Here is a 16,760-nt window from a genome sequence, read left to right on the forward strand (position 1 = left end):
GTTTCTGATTCAGGGTTTAGGAAAGGTTTATTAAGACATTTTTTAACAGCTGCCAGAAACCTAATTCCAAGATATTGGAAGCAAACTAGAATCCCATCATGGGATGAATTCATAGCAGAGTGCAACGAGATCCTCAGGATGGAGACCTTGATAGGTCAGACACTCGGCAACAAGGACAAAGTTGATGCTACATGGGCCCCATGGATCATGTTCAGGGACTCACCGGATATGGGTCTATGGATTCACGGGGGGCAGGTAGGTAGGTAATTTTCCATTCTCTTATTTCTGTACCTGGAAGGTTAGCCTTGAAAATGTGGTTTTGATATAGGAGGGCACGTCCATTCGGGTGGGAACCCTTTGTACCCTTCCCCTTTCATCTTACTTTCCCACGTTTCTGTTGTCTTTACTGTCTCTAAATTCTTCTTCCACCTCCTCTTCTTAATCTCTTTATTTTTCAACTTGTTCTTCCTATTTCACACACATACAAATTGTACTTGTTATTTTTGGTCGCCAGTGGCGCAGGTGTAGTCAAGGAACTGTGATGTTTTTAACAGCTAGCTTGGGTATATACTCTAAGCCTGCGCGCTGTGCAATTGTTTGATTTGACAGAGGGCACCGCACGCTATTTTAAATTAAATAAATAATTTAAAACAAAAAAACATGGGGTCCCCCCCAAATTGGATCACCAGCCGAGGTAAAGCAGACAGCTGTGGTCTGGTATTCTCAGACTAGGGAGGTCCACTGTTATTGGACACTCCCCAGCCTAAAAATAGCAGGCCGCAGCCGCACCAGAAGTGGCGCATCCATTAGATGTGCCAATCCTGGTGCTTTTTCCCAACTCATCCCATTGCCCTGGTGCGGTGGCAAACGGGGTAATATATGGGGTTGATGCCAGATGTCACCGGGCATCAAGCCCTGGGGTTAGTGATGTCACGCGTCTATCAGATACCCGACATCACCAACCCAGTAAGTAATAAAAAAAAGATTTGAAAAAAAAACACTCCCCAAAACATTCCCTCTTTCACCCATTTATTGAAAAGAACAATCAAATCCGGGTCTGGCGTAATCCATTAAGGGGGACACATGACTATCCATACCATAGTTAATGTCCCAGTCAATGAAGAACAGAATGTTCCCCATTGGCTGGGAGAGTAATGCAGTGACCTGAGCTAACATCAATAGTCCAGGTCACTGCAGGGGATGCCGAGCGCTGCCATCAGCATGTTAGATGAAATCATTACCTGCTGCTGTGACGATCTCCTCTTCACTCCTGTTAACGATGTCACTGTCTTCTATGCCCGCCGCGTTCTCAGCAGTATCGCCCGTGACGTGAGAATGCAGCAGGCATAGGCGGCAGTGACCGCGCTGACAGGAGTGAAGAGGAGATCGTCACAGCAGGTAATGATCTCATCTGCCTCCTGGCAGCAGCGCTCGTTATCCCCGCAGCTGCCTGCACTGCAGGGTGAGAATCTGCATGCGGGCAGACACACACTGCAATGAAGGCAGCCGCGGAGCTGGAGCGGGACACAGACTGCATGGGCACTCCTGCTCTCCTGAGCAGGGGGCCCGGTGCTGGCGGTGACACTGTGGGCGGGGAGAGTATGGGGTGCAGGGGAATGTGTGTGGGGGGGTGCAGGGAAGGTGGGCGGGGACTCACGCACTGTACCCGCCCAGCAGGGCGGCAACATGCTGTTCCAGATTTGCATGTCAACATGGTCCTGCCCATGTTGACATGAAATGACTGGAAGCAGCAAAATCGCAACAGGAGCGGTCACATGACCACTCTGAGCCAGGGGAGAGGGGCTGACAGCAGGGCAGGTAAGTGCTCACTATCTACTTCCCTGCCCCAATGTAGCCTAATAGGGTAATAATAAAAAAAGTCAAAATAAGCCGGATAACCCCTTTAATTATTTAAACAACAAAAAAAAAACAAAAAAAAAAAACAAAACAGCATAGGGTCCCTCTTATTTTGATACACAGCCATAATAAGCACACACACGGCTGGGTGCTACAGCCTGCAGCCATAGGTTTTATCTGTACTGGGTATCATAATATGGGGGGACACTATGTCAATTGTTTTATTTTTTACTGTACGATACACCCGCAGACCGGGTTTGTGATTGGTTGCAGTCAGATGCTGTTACACAGCCTAGGGGGGGCATCTGACTATAACCAATCACAGGCGCTCGTGGGCGGGTAAAGCAGTGAATATGCAATGAAGGTAATGAGCGGCCCAGGAAGTGAAGGACGGGCTGCAGGAGCGTACAGCTGCGCTTGTGATTCGGTAAGCATAGCGCGCCTGCGCCATTCCCATTACCCTTTCCACCATTTTTAAGTGCTGACTCATGATTGTGAAATGCTAGCAGGGCAGAAATTTCAAGAATTGAAGCTCAAATTCAGTGATATCCTTAGGAGGACACAGTCTCACTTGTTGGCTGCTGGATATTAAACAACTGAATGAAAAATCAGAATTCAATGAACAAGTTGCCCATTTAGCGTATGCTTAAAGCCCATTACATTCACAACACGTATTTACAGAGAAACAGCAAAGCCATCATCAAACAAATCTCATAAAAGTAGAAAAAAAAACATTTGAAGACAAAACATGAACATGAGGTTACATCGGTTGAAGAAGAAAAAAAAAAAAAAAGACCTAGGTTTATCTAGTTCACCCTTTCTCCACCAATTCTACATTTTGTCAATAAGTCATTTATAACCAACAATGTTGTGTGCACTGAGGAAATCATCCAGCCCTGATATAAAAGCTGTTATAGTATCTGCCATTACTACCTCTTGTGGTAGGTCATTCCACAGTCTGACTGCTCTAACTGTAAAGAACCCTTTCCTATTTAGCTGTCGGAATCGCTTTTCTTCCACTCGCAGTGAGTGCCCCCTGGTCCTTAGTATTGTCTTTGGAAGAAATAAGTCATTTGTCAGTCCTTTATATTGACCACACATGTATTTATACATATAAATGAGATCTCCTCTGAGACGTCTTTTTTCTAAGCTAAACATATCTAACTTTTTCAACCTGTCATCATATGGGCGGCCTCCATTCCTTGTAGTAGTCTAGTTACGCCTTTACACTGACTAACTTCTGAATGTCCTTTTTAAAATGTGGAGCCCAAAACTAGATCCCATATTCCAGATGTGGCCTTACAAGTGATTTATAGAGGGGTAACAATACGTTGGGATCACGGGATCTAATCTCTCTTTTTATACACCCTGAAATCTTGTTTGCTTTAGCAGCTGCTGCCTGACATTGAGTGCTGCTGCTCAGCTTACTTGTAATGAGAATACCCAAGTCCCTCTCCTGTTCTGTAGTCCCGAGTTTACTTCCATTTAATGTATACGCAGCTATAGGTGCTAACATTCTGAACAGAACGAATGAAGCTATTACATATTTGTGAACTAAAAAGGTGGGACGTCATGTGCTGACCACTACCGAAGTTACAGTGCACCAAAGGTGGAGCATTATAATGCCCCACAGCACTCATGCTGCAAGGTATAGCCCTCCATGGGTCCAGGCCACACCACCCCCAAAATATAACTATTGATTAAGTCTTATTTTAATGCCAAATATTTGGGCAAAATCTGTGTGTGTGTCCGCACTGGCACACTTACAATCGCAAAATTTTACACAGACGCCCCATGTGACTCAGGGAACGTCAGACTATGTTTTGACCAGGGCTGTGGAGTCGGTAAGCCAAATCTTCGACTCCGACTCCGACTCCTCAAATTCTCTTGCACCGACTCCGACTCCGGCTCCGACTCCGGCTCCTACATATATTGCTTATAGTTAGGTGAAAAATTTATTGTAGTACATGAATATGTGTATGTGAACATCAGACATTTAATAATTTTTATGATACAATAATCAAGATATTTGGATAGAACATAAAATATATTTATTGGAATACAACTTTAGAACACAAAAAACTGTAATAAATTGTAAATATGTAATACACTATGTAATATACAGTAGATTACATATATATCTTGTGTGTGTGTATATACACTGTATATATATATATATTATATATTACATATTTACAATTTATTAGTTTTTTTGTGTTCTAAAGTTGTATTCCAATAAATATTTTATGTTCTATCCAAATATCTTGATTATTGTATCATAAAAACAATTAAATGTCTGATGTTCACATTGTACTACAATAAATTTTTCACTTAAATATAAGCATTATACTAAATGTTGTTATTTAGTAAAATATTCAGCACATTCTGCATTGCACTCCTGTCCCCAATTTATTATATATTTTAGGAGTCGGAGTCGGTGCATTTTATACCGACTCCGACTCCGACTCCGACTCCGACTCCGACTCCGACTCCGACTCCACAGCCCTGGTTTTGACAGGAAAATTTAACCCCGCGCTTTACAGTTACTCTCCAAAAAACCTCCATTAAGGTGAATGGAGCTGCGCGCTACAGGCTATTAATAGCAGCTGTGATTGGTTGCTATAGGAACAAAAAGGACATTCATAGTATAAGAAGCTTATGTGTGAGGTAAGATGTCAGGGGGGAGACAGACACACACACAGACTGACAGTTAAACACTGAGAGACAGAGACAGACATTCCATAAAGTGTCGAAGCTAAAAAAGTTAAAGAATACAGCAGGACTCTTCCAAAAAAAAAAAAAAAAAAAAATAGACACCCCCAAAAGAAATCAGACACCTTACACCCTGCAAATAAAAAAATAAAAATCGCACTCACCAAACCCCAAACAATTACAGTGTCAGGGGTGCAGGAAAGACACCAGGGAGGTTATGCTGACCCTAGGACTGTGGGCCCTGTGCTCACCCTTACCCTGGAGGTACCCTTGAAGGTAGGGAGGTCCAAGTCCCCGCCCTGGCCCTGTCCTAATACCTCCCCCCATATCCCCAACCCTGGGATGGGTTGGACCCAAAGTAACAACCTCCCCCAACACAGACAAGGGGATTAAACAAACACACTCACATTGCAAACAACCAAAGAGGAGGGAATAAACCAAAAAGGGGTAGGAGCAAGTCACACTAGGAAACTCTCAATCACTCGTCACCAAAAAAGGAGGAAAGCTAAGGACGCCTGGATATCGCAACTGCAAGCAGAAACTATCATCGGTGATGGTACAGAAAACTCCCCAGACTTAAGTCGGAAGAGATCAGCTGGAAATGGTGATTAGCAAACCTGGTTCACTGAGAAGTCAGCCACTGCTCCAGGATGCATTAACTCCTAACGTGCCAGAAGCAGAGAAGAATAAAACAACAGACGCCCGACAGAACAGAGCTACTTGCAGAAACCAGGTTGTTTGTTGGAAGTGTGTACAGAGTCCAATTACGTAGTGGCAAAATGCGGGTGCCAAGGCTCCGCGCAGCGCATGACATACAGCTGGCAAGTGCAGATGGTGGATGAGCTCTCACACAATGATCTGTGTCACTGTCAGGTCCTTTGCAATTATATTGTTTTTATCTTCCTGCACCCCACAGCCACCTCTCCGCAGTTTGAACTATTATGAGGTAACTATGGTAAGGAGTGGGTCCCAGTTCTCACAGGGTAAGTGCTTTGGTAACATGACGCTATTCAGGGGAAACACCGCTCTTCCAATTTTGACCAAACTTCTAATCTGTACCCACACAATTTCATGCACTGGCTCTGCTGTCACGATATTTCCGTTTAAGAGATAGGTCTCACACAATACCAGCAGGTAAGCACATCCTTATCGCCACACCCCACAAATCATGGCGGAGAAGACCCTATAGCGCTGTGGGCTCTCTCTTTTGCAGTCAAATATGTGAGCCATAAAATCAGCGATTTTGGTAGGACTTCGCCCGGTTTTCAACAATAATGTGCTGTCAACAACATGTGAGCGGTATAAAGACTGAACAATTGTTAACATAACCTTTCTTTATACTACAGGTTTTTATGGCATATGTAAAATTATCCAAAAAAAAAAACACAAAAAACACAGCAATAAAATTGTATGTAGCCAACCAACGCTTCATTTATGAGCTTAAATTGAGCCACTTAAATGGCCAAAAAGATGGAAATGTTCAGTTCAGGGTTTCCGTTATGAGCAGATAAGTTGTGTATAGTGAATTATTAAGGGACAGCCTTCTGGATATCTGATCGCAGGCTGGTGGCTATATTGAGCCACAGGCTTGTCTCATCCACTTCTGCTAATATTACACACACATAAGCCAAAAGATTGGCAAACAGCACTAGTAAAAAAACAAACATTCTCATGGAGAAATCACCCCATATACTAAAGGGACGTTCTCAAAGCAATTTTGCCTTTTACGTGAATACCATAAGTAGCTCCGTACACATCAACAAAGGCCGGGACCACTGCCTCATGGTGTATACAGTGGAACCTAGGATTAGGAGTAACTTGGTTTGAGAGCGTTTTGCAAGACAAGCAAAGCTTTATACAAATTTGTAACTTGGTTTAAGAGCTCACTCCCAGAACCAATTACGCTCATAATCCAAGGTTCCACTGTATCTGCCGCCCACATACTATAAAGACATCTATATCAGGGATCAGACTACGGATTCCTGGGTCCACATGCAAGAACAATCAAGGATTACATGTTCTTTCTTTCCAGAGATTCTACAATGAAAACAAAATCATCATACATCCTTCGGATAGGTGATATCTTATCGAGCTTTGGGGCTCCAACCACTAAACCTCAAACCGATCGGCAGAACTGGGAACTTTTATCCCCACTGGAATTGAGCGTCAGTACAGTGCCTATGTGACCACCACTGCATTCTCTATGGAGCTGCACTCTGCATTTTCTGGCAGCCACATAGAGAATGAATGGAGCAGTAATCAGGTGTCTGACCTGCCGCTCCACTTTGTAATGGGTTCTCTGGACCCACCACTAGATTGGTGAACACCATTACTGATGAGCTTCTAACTATCACAGCCATCTATAGAGGCAGCCCTACACAAGGGAGATCACCTCTCAGACTCCACAAAGCACTCAGCAACTGGTAATTAATGGTCAACAGACCTCTATTCTCCTCAGTGGTGACTGGTGAGGGTTATAAAGGCATTTGTGGCAAGCCCCCTGATATAGCCAGCATTCTTAGATGGAATCTGTCATCAGGATTTCAACCCCCAAACTCTTCATATGTACATGTAGCTCTTTCACAGACAAGTCCATTACTGAGAAAGGCTTGAATTGATATCCAAATGAGGCTGTAGAACTAGTTGTAGATCTTAAGTCTCTGTCACTCCAGCTCTATTCCCGACCCAGCACCACCACCTCCTGCCTGATTGAATGCCTCTATAGTGTGTGACTTCAGGCAAAAGAGCGGTCAGTGAGGCAGGAAAAGGTGACGCAGAATGTGCCTACCTGAGAAGGGCACCAAGCATTGGCGTAACGATCGTGGTTGTAGTGATCGCGATCGGGCCCAGAGAGAGACTGTTTCAGCTGGATGTGCATCGGAGGGTGCGCATCCAGCTCAAATATATTGCGGCACAGAGACATGTCAGGTCCCTGCACTGCTATGTGCTGGCTGCAGATTAAGGCTATATTCACTGTTCCCCCACGCCCACAGTCCAGGGCATGGGGAGCAGAGACTATGCTGGTACCAGGCAGCTGTGCCGCTTACACACTGGTCAGTTGCAGCATGCCACCATCAGTAGAGGACACCGGTGGAGGGGGGGGGGCCAGTATGATCGTTTATTTTTAGTACTGTATGTAGAGCTTGTGGGTAACAGGTATACCACGATGGTAGCTCATGAGTACCGGGACGGGGCCACGATGCGGGAGCATGTGTACCGGGATGGTGGCCACATACACCATGATGGGGCCATGATGGGGACATATATTCCAGTATATAGCCATGATGAGGTCATACACCAAGATGGGGGACATTAGTACAGGATGGGCGTCATTACTACACAATGAAGGGGAAGGGGGGTGGTTCAACTCGTGTCTTTCTAGGATTTAGGCCTTGTGCACACTAGGCGTTTTTGCTGCATTTTTTAGCGGCGTTTTTTACCGCGTTTTTGTGCTGAAGACGCAGTGACATTGCTTCCCCAGCAATGTCTATGGGTTTTCAGAAGTGCTGTCCGCACAAAGCGTTTTTTGTAGCTGCGTTTTTGTGGTGACCACAAAAATACAGCATGTCAATTATTTCTGCGTTTTTCACTGCGTTTTTCACCCATTGAGTTCAATGAGATGTTCAACAACGCAATGAAAAACGCATATGGCTATGTGCGCACAGTGCGTTTTTCGCGGCGTTTTTGTGCGTTTTTCGGGTGCGTTTTTGGCCTCCAAACTGCAGGACTTTGCTTCCCCAGCAAAGTCTATGAGTTTTAATTTTTGCTGTCCGCACACATCTGTTTTTTTTACCTGCATTTTTGAGTTAAAAAAAAAAAAAAATGGACATGTCAGTTCTTTCCTGCGTTTTTCTGCGTTTTCCCCCCCATGCAATGCATTGGAAAAACGCAGCAAAACGCAGAGATCAAAAACGCAGCAAAACGCAGCCAAAAACGCACCAAATCGCGGCAAAAACGCATGCGTTTTTTGATGCGTTTTTTCGACGCAGGTGCGTTTTTGTGCATTTTTAGCGGCCAAAAACGCACAAAAATGCAGCGTCAAAAAGACGCAGTGTGCGAACCTAGCCTATAGCTGCGTTTCTATGACTAAAAACGCAGCTATAAACGCAAGGGGTGGGCAGTAAAGTGACGTGTACAGGAAAAGGATTCCTTCTGTTGGTAAACACAGAAGCAGGAATCCTCCCGGTACCATCACCGCTGCGTCCACAACCCGCCCGGTGCCATGTCAGCTCCGTGCGGCGCCATGTCCGGGCGGGAGGTGGCGGCAGCGGCGAAAACAAAAGTGAACAGTAGAAAAAAAAAAATGTCATATATACTCACCTGTCTGCAGGGTCCCGGTGCCATGCCCGCTCCCACCTCCTGTCCCGGTACCGCCGCTCTGGCTGTGTGCAGTCTCCCCGGGGCACGTACGAAACTTGCAGGACCTGGCGGTGGATCACCTGATGCAGTCACCTGACGCATCAGCTGATCGTAATTCTCGCGGTGTCGCCGGCTTTTTCGCTCCCGGCCGGCTATCAGCTGATCCTGCCGTCAGGGGACTTCATCAGCTGATTACCGGCAGCTCCTGCAGCGATGGGACAGGATCAGACTCTCATCCGATCGCTGCAGGAGCTGCCGGTAATCAGCACAGACGTGAGTATTTATTTATTTATTTTTTTTTTTGCACTGATGCTTCAGCTGATTGTATAATCGGCTTTTATACAATCAGCTGATGTGTGATGTGCTTCAGCCCCTAGAACCTGACACATCATCTGATCGGTATGCCTTCCAGCAAACCGATCAGATGATATTGGATCCGGATTGGACGGCGCGGGACCCTTGACCCAGGATTACTGCGGAGGGGGGTTCTTTATTTCAATAAAGATGGAGTCACTAATTGTGTTGTGTTTTATTTCTAATAAAAATATTTTTCTGTGTGTTGTGTTTTTTTTTATCATTACTAGAAATTGATGGTGGCCATGTCTAATATTGGCGTGACACCATGAATTTCGGGCTTAGGGCCAGCTGATAATATACAGCTAGCCCTAACTCCATTATTACCCAGAGAGCCACCCGGCATCAGGGCAGCTGGAAGAGTTGGATACAGCGCCAGAAGATGGCGCTTCTATGAAAGCGCCATTTTCTGGGGTGGCTGCGGACTGCAATTCGCACTGGGGGTGCCCAGAAAGTATGGGCACTCTGCACTGCGGATTCCAATCCCCAGCTGCCTAGTTGTACCTGGCTGGACTCAAAAATTGGGTGAAGCCTGTGTCATTTTTTTTTTTTAATTATTTCTTGAAATTCATGAAATAAAAAAAAAAAATAAAAAAAAAAAAGGGCTTACCTATATTTTTGATTCCCAGCCGGGTACAAATAGGCAGCTGGGGATTGGGGGCAGCCTGTACCTGCCTGCTGTACCTGGCTAGCATACAAAAATATAGCAAAGCCCATGTCATTTTTTTTTTCTTTTTGGGCAAAAAACTCCTGCATACAGTCCTGGATGGAGGATGCTGAGCCTTGTAGTTCTGCAGCTGCTGTCTGCTCTCCTGCATACACTAGTTCTGCAGCTGTCTGCTCTCCTGCATACAATGAACATTTTGAAGAATGAAATGACATCAGACCTTTTTTTTTCATTAATAATCTTTAATGGCATTGTGCACTGATTAAAAACGCAGTGAGCAAAAACGCAGCAAAAAAACGCACCAAATCACGGTCAAAACGCATGTGTTTTTTTAGCCGTGGGTGCGTTTTTTGAGACAAAAATGCACATAAAAACACAGCGTGAAAAAAAACGCCTAGTGCGCACATACCCTTAGAATGTTACAACGGCCCATAAACCTGACCAACATGTATTGGGAGGGGCCCAAGCTCCAACTTCGTACCGAGGCCCATCTAACTCTAGTTACACCACCTGCCCCAAGACGCAGTCAACCACATCATGGTGCACACGTAAACTTGATGGAACTGCCAAAAACAATGTCTGACAGAGAACAATGCAACTCCACCTGATTCAATGTCAATGGCCCCATCAGCAAAAACATCCAAATCCCATTTCCCAGACCTTCAGATAGAAGCCCTGATAGCATTTTAACTACGGTCAATGGCTCTATGTGAACATTGCCCAACAGGTTCATGCACCATATGAAGGCCTGTCATGGTGGACCACCAGAGGTCTGACACCATGTGTACCTTTAAAAGAAGAAAATCCATTGGAATAATATCACACACAACAAACCCCAGGAAAACTATGTAAGTAACCCAAAGCGAATCCACTGGCATAGTTGACCCAAAAGGGAAAAAAAGTGTTAATATATTGCACAGAAACAGTAGTTTATTAAGACAAATGTACACACGTATCCAAAAAGGAAAGAGTAAAACCAGGATGAAGAAATGCATTCCTGCTGGCAAATCCCATCACACTATGCAATCACATATGTAACGTTTCAGGCTGCCCTATATAAATGATCACTGTATCCATAATGTACAACAAAATAAAGCACATGAACACAGTCACAGAGTAACAAGAAGAATGCATAAGAGCAACATATCAAAGTGGCAGGTGCAGTAATAAAGTGCCAGCCAGTGCAGAAATGAATGTCCCTACTAAGGCGACGCGCGTTTCGCATGGCTCATATTGCACACTTCAGACAGGAAATGGGGACGTCCACTGTGTCCATAATGTACCATTTATATAGGGCAGTCTGAAACTTTACACATGTATGTGATTGCACAGTAACATTCATCATCCTGTGTTTACTCTTTTTTTGTATATGTGGATACATTTGTTTAAAAATAAACTGATTCTTTGCCAAAATATTTACACTTTTTTCTCTTTTGTGCCAACTTTGTGACCCTTTGTAGATTTTGCAGGAGTCTTCTGCATCTTATTGCCAAGGCTACAGAATTGGCCACTATCCGGGCTCCCACAGTCCACAGACAAAGACATACAGGTAGCAAGTTTAGATTGTGACATACCTCCCAACTTTTAAAGAAGGAAAAGAGGGACAAAGTTTGCGGCGCGCATAGCGCGCCGCGGCAAATTTTTAGGCCACGCCCCCTAACCACACCCATTTCACAGTCACGCCCATATCCACTCCCCATCCACACCCATTCAGCACAAACACGCAGGCAGCCGGCGGGCCTCCAGCACGGACACGCAGGCAGCCGGCGGGCCTCCAGCACGGACACGCAGGCAGCCGGCGGGCCTCCAGCACGGACACGCAGGCAGCCGGCGGGCCTCCAGCACGGACACGCAGGCAGCCGGCGGGCCTCCAGCACGGACACGCAGGCAGCCGGCGGGCCTCCAGCACGGACACGCAGGCAGCCGGCGGGCCTCCAGCACGGACACGCAGGCAGCCGGCGGGCCTCCAGCACGGACACGCAGGCAGCCGGCGGGCCTCCAGCACGGACACGCAGGCAGCCTGCGGGCCTCCAGCACGGACACGCAGGCAGCCGGCGGGCCTCCAGCACGGACACGCAGGCAGCCGGCGGGCCTCCAGCACGGACACGCAGGCAGCCGGCGGGCCTCCAGCACGGACACGCAGGCAGCCGGCGGGCCTCCAGCACGGACACGCAGGCAGCCGGCGGGCCTCCAGCACGGACACGCAGGCAGCCGGCGGGCCTCCAGCACGGACACGCAGGCAGCCGGCGGGCTTCCAGCACGGACACGCAGGCAGCCACAGTGAGGCGGCCGGCCGCCTTCACAGACAGGCGGCCGGCCGCCTTCACAGACAGGCGGCGGGCCGCCCGCACAGAGAGGCGGCCAGCCGCCCGCAGAGAGAGGCGGCCGGCCGCCCGCACAATGAGGCGACGGGCCGCCCGCACAGACAGGCGGCAGGGGGGCGCCCGCACAGACAGGCGGCAGGGGGGCGCCCGCACAGACAGGCGGCAGGGGGGCGCCCGCACAGACAGGCGGCAGGGGGGCGCCCGCACAGACAGGCGGCAGGGGGGCGCCCGCACAGACAGGCGGCAGGGGGGCGCCCGCACAGACAGGTGGCGGGCCGACCGCACAGACAGGCGGCAGGGGGGCGCCCGCACAGACAGGCGGAGGGGGGCGCCCGCACAGACAGGCGGCGGGGGGCGCCCGCACAGACAGGTGGCGGGCCGACCGCACAGACAGGCGGCCGGCCGACCGCACAGACAGGCTCCGGCCGGGGGTGAGGGGGGAGGGAGGGAAATCAGCGCTGGGGAGATTAGTTTACTGTACCAGCAGCAGCACAGGCAGCGCTCCTCTCTATGCCACGTCTACTAGGATGGTAGGAGGGAAAAGCAGGGAGGCGGAGAGAGAGTGGGTGGGCGGAGTCCGGGAGCCGGCCGTCCCGCCCGTGGCAACGGGACAAACAACGTAAAGCGTGAAAGTCCCGCTGTATCCGGGACGGTTGGGAGGTATGCAGCATGTTAGAATGTGTACATAAGATCCCGCTGGTGGTGGCCGCAGCTTATAGGCCCCAAATCTGGTGACAGGTTCCCTTTAAAGTGAACCTGTCAGGTGCAATATGCACTCAGAGCCAGGAGCAGTTCTGGGTACATATTGCTAATCCCTGCCTAACCGTCCCTGTATACACTAGCATAGATAAAGAGATCAAGAACAAATATTTTTAAAGATCTTATATCTTATGCTAATGAGCGCGGGGACTAGTCCGAAGGGCGTTACTTCACTTGGCTAGTCGGCTCGCATAGCATGTTAGCATGTTATTACGCCCCTGTGTGAGTACTCACACGCTATGTGAGCCGACTAGCCAAGTGAAGTAACGCCCTTGGGACTAGTCCCCGCGCTAATTAGCATAAGATATAAGCTCTTTAAAAATACTTTTTCTATAGATGCCTTTATCTATGCTAGTGTATACAGGGACAGTTAGGCAGGGATTAGCAATATACACCCAGAACTGCTCCTGGCTCTGAGTGCAGATTGCACCTGATAGGTTCCCTTTAAAGGGAAACTGTCACCAGAAATTTAGCAAAAAAAATAAAAGATTCCCCTCTGCAGCTCCTGGGCTGCATTCTGGAAAGGTTCCTGTTGTTATTGTGCCCCCTTTGAGACCTAAAAAAATACTTTATGAAGTCTTACCTTTTTGTATGCAAATCTGTTTTTATGGTCACGGGGGCGGGCTGTCTGGCGTCCGTTATTCCCCCTCCTGCCGCTGTACGCCGTCCCCCATTGCTCATTTCCATACATGAGGACGCCTTCCTCATGTAACTGTCCTCCTGAAGTTTTGTGCATGCCCAGTGCCACTCTCGCGGGACTGAGCACTGTGCAAAGTGTGAACGCTTTTGAGGTGATTGCGCAGGCGCGAGATTATGGGCGGCGCTGTGATTGTCATCAGCAGCGTCATCCAAGTACCTGCCCATAATCTCCTGCCCACGCTTCTCACTCTGCCTCCACCGTTATGCGCAAGCACTGGCCATATGAACCACGTTACCTATTACCGTGGGCGCGAGATTATGGGCGGCGCTGTGATTGTCATCAGCAGCGTCATCCAAGTACCTGCCCATAATCTCCTGCCCACGCTTCTCACTCTGCCTCCACCGTTATGCGCAAGCACTGGCCATATGAACCACGTTACCTATTACCATGGGCGCGAGATTATGGGCGGCGCTGTGATTGTCATCAGCAGCGTCATCCAAGTACCCGCCCATAATCTCGTGCAAGCAGTAATAGGTAACATGGTTCACTTCATATGGCCAGCACTTGCGCATAACGGTGGAGTCAGAGGGAAAAGTGCGGGCACGAGATTATGGGCGGGTACTTGGTTAACGCTGCTGATGACAATCACAGCGCAGCCCATAATCTCGCGCCTGCGCAATCACCTGAAAAAGCGTTCACATGCGCAAAACTTCGGGAGGACAGTTACATGAGGAAGGCGTCCTTGTGTATGTAAATGAGCAATGGGGGACTGCGTAAAGCGGCAGGAGGGGGAATAACGGACGCCAGACAGCCCGCCCCCGTGACCATAAAAACACATTTGCATACAAAAAGGTAAGACTTCATAAAGTATTTTTGTAGGTCTCAAAGGGGGCACAATAACAACAGGAACCTTTCTAGAAGCAGCCCAGGAGCTGCAGAGGGGAATCTTTTATTTTTATTGTGAAATTTCTGCTGACAGGTTCCCTTTAACTGGTAGAGGAGCCAGGATAAAGCAGAGCTGAAGCTGTTGGGAAGCTAGGACCCAGCAGCTCCACAGGCAGGAGACCACTGATCGGTAAGCTAATAGAAGCCTGCAGATGCCACTCTGCATAGGTTATTGCCACTGCTATCTGCAGGAGAGAGAAGTGCTGATTGCACGGTCTCCTCAGCGTCCTGACTCCCCGCGTGTCTGCAGCAGTGAGAAGCCGCACACGGGGAGTCAGAGAACAGCTGCAGACAAACGCAGGCTCCGGGACTGGGGGGGTCGGCTCTGGTGCAGGGGGGGGGGGGCTCTGCTGCAGGGGGGGGGGTCGCTCTGCTGCAGGGGGGGGGTCGCTCTGCTGCAGGGGGGGGGTCGCTCTGCTGCAGGGGGGGCTCTGCTGCAGGGGGGTCGCTCTGCTGCAGGGGGGGTCGCTCTGCTGCAGGGGGGTCGCTCTGCTGCAGGGGGGGGGGGGCTCTGCTGCGGGGGGGGTCGCTCTGCTGCAGGGGGTGATTCATACCTCAGCAGCAGTCACAGGAGTAGGTGCGCGCTCGGCTCTGTAATGAATAGTAGAAGGGAGAAACAGCAAGGCGGGGCTACAGTGGGTGGGTGGAGCCGGGACAAACAGCCTCACGGGCGGGACCCGGGATCAAAGGCTCAGAAGAGGGACTGTCCCGCTGTATCCGGGACGGTTGGGAGGTATGATTGTGAGCCCCAATAGGGAGAGTGATCTCTGCAGCGCTACAGTATATGATGGCGCTATATAAGTAAGCTAATTAATAATAAAACACAATGTAAACAAATCTGTGAGCAGTAACTCAGCCAGTACTGAACGCCAACAGTGTACTCAAAGCCTGGAAATCAGCTGTGCCCCAGAGCCCCCCCCCCCATGTAAATCTGCGCCCCAGAGGCCCCCCTCACATAAATCTGCAGCTGCGCCCCAGAGGCCCCCCCCCACATAAATCTGCAGCTGCGCCCCAGAGGCCCCCCCCCACATAAATCTGCAGCTGCGCCCCAGAGGCCCCCCCCCACATAAATCTGCAGCTGCGCCCCAGAGGCCCCCCCCCCACATAAATCTGCAGCTGCGCCCCAGAGGCCCCCCCCCACATAAATCTGCAGCTGCGCCCCAGAGGCCCCCCCCACATAAATCTGCAGCTGCGCCCCAGAGGCCCCCCCCCACATAAATCTGCAGCTGCGCCCCAGAGGCCCCCCCCCACATAAATCTGCAGCTGCGCCCCAGAGGCCCCCCCCCACATAAATCTGCAGCTGCGCCCCAGAGGCCCCCCCCCCCCCACATAAATCTGCAGCTGCGCCCCAGAGGCCCCCCCCACATAAATCTGCAGCTGCGCCCCAGAGGCCCCCCCCACATAAATCTGCAGCTGCGCCCCAGAGGCCCCCCCCACATAAATCTGCAGCTGCGCCCCAGAGGCCCCCCCATGTAAATCTGCAGCTGTGCCCCGGAGCCCCCCGAAGCTCTGCCTTCTGTGTAGCACTTTCTCCAGCTGAGAGCACGTGACGTAGCCGGGGTTCCCCTCAGTGTGGATCCGTGCACCGCGGGCACCCACCTGGTGACACAGGATGGTCTGCTGCACCAGACGGGCGTATCGGTCCAAGCGCACCCCGGAGTTACTGCGGCTCCTCATGTCTGCTGGGGTCTGCTGCTACCACCTGGGGAGGAATAGAGAGGTGTGAGCGGCCAGGACATGGGGCTGCCCCGCTGCATGCAGTGCTCCAGAGCGGAACTCACTGGTCTCATCCTCAGCACAACAAGCAGAAAGTTTCCTCGTGTGTCATAGTCCAGCCCCGTTACCTCAGTGCCCGCTCCGCCCATGGAGGGAGATCGCTGCAAGCAATTCTCGCCGTGAGCCCGCACTTCCTCCCGCAGCCTGCGCCCGGCACGAGTCCTCCTCCACTGATTGGATATTTGGCCACACTTGGCCGCAGCACTCAGCTTGCCAGTTCGGAGGTGTGGAGACAGCGCCCCCACTGGTGACTGCCGTGCACTACACGTATGTGATGGTGGGGTGTTAGATGGGTATGTATGTGATGGCGAGGCATTATATGGACACGTATGTGATGGTGGGGTGTTAGATGGGTATGTATGTGATG

At 49.7% G+C, this 16,760-nt stretch overlaps 1 protein-coding gene across 4 annotated transcripts in view; it reads right to left on the reverse strand.

The window, feature by feature from the left end:
* PHKA1 (phosphorylase kinase regulatory subunit alpha 1) overlaps window positions 1–16,553 on the reverse strand; it is a 234,468-nt gene extending 217,915 nt beyond the window's left edge. For 2 of the 4 annotated variants that reach the window (XM_075324058.1, XM_075324055.1), the window contains exons 1-2: window positions 16,399–16,536; window positions 16,217–16,319 (exon numbers count right to left, since the gene is read on the reverse strand). In XM_075324058.1, coding sequence (XP_075180173.1) covers window positions 16,217–16,294 — 78 coding nt within the window. In that variant the 5' untranslated portion in view covers window positions 16,295–16,319; window positions 16,399–16,536. Of the gene's footprint in view, window positions 1–16,216; window positions 16,320–16,398 lie in introns of all 4 variants that reach the window. The other 2 variants (XM_075324056.1, XM_075324057.1) reach the window with 2 other exon arrangements.
* Between the last annotated feature and the right edge of the window lie 207 nt (window positions 16,554–16,760).

This window comes from Anomaloglossus baeobatrachus, chromosome 9 (assembly GCF_048569485.1).
Source record: "Anomaloglossus baeobatrachus isolate aAnoBae1 chromosome 9, aAnoBae1.hap1, whole genome shotgun sequence".
In the NCBI taxonomy this organism is placed as follows: domain Eukaryota; kingdom Metazoa; phylum Chordata; class Amphibia; order Anura; family Aromobatidae; genus Anomaloglossus; species Anomaloglossus baeobatrachus.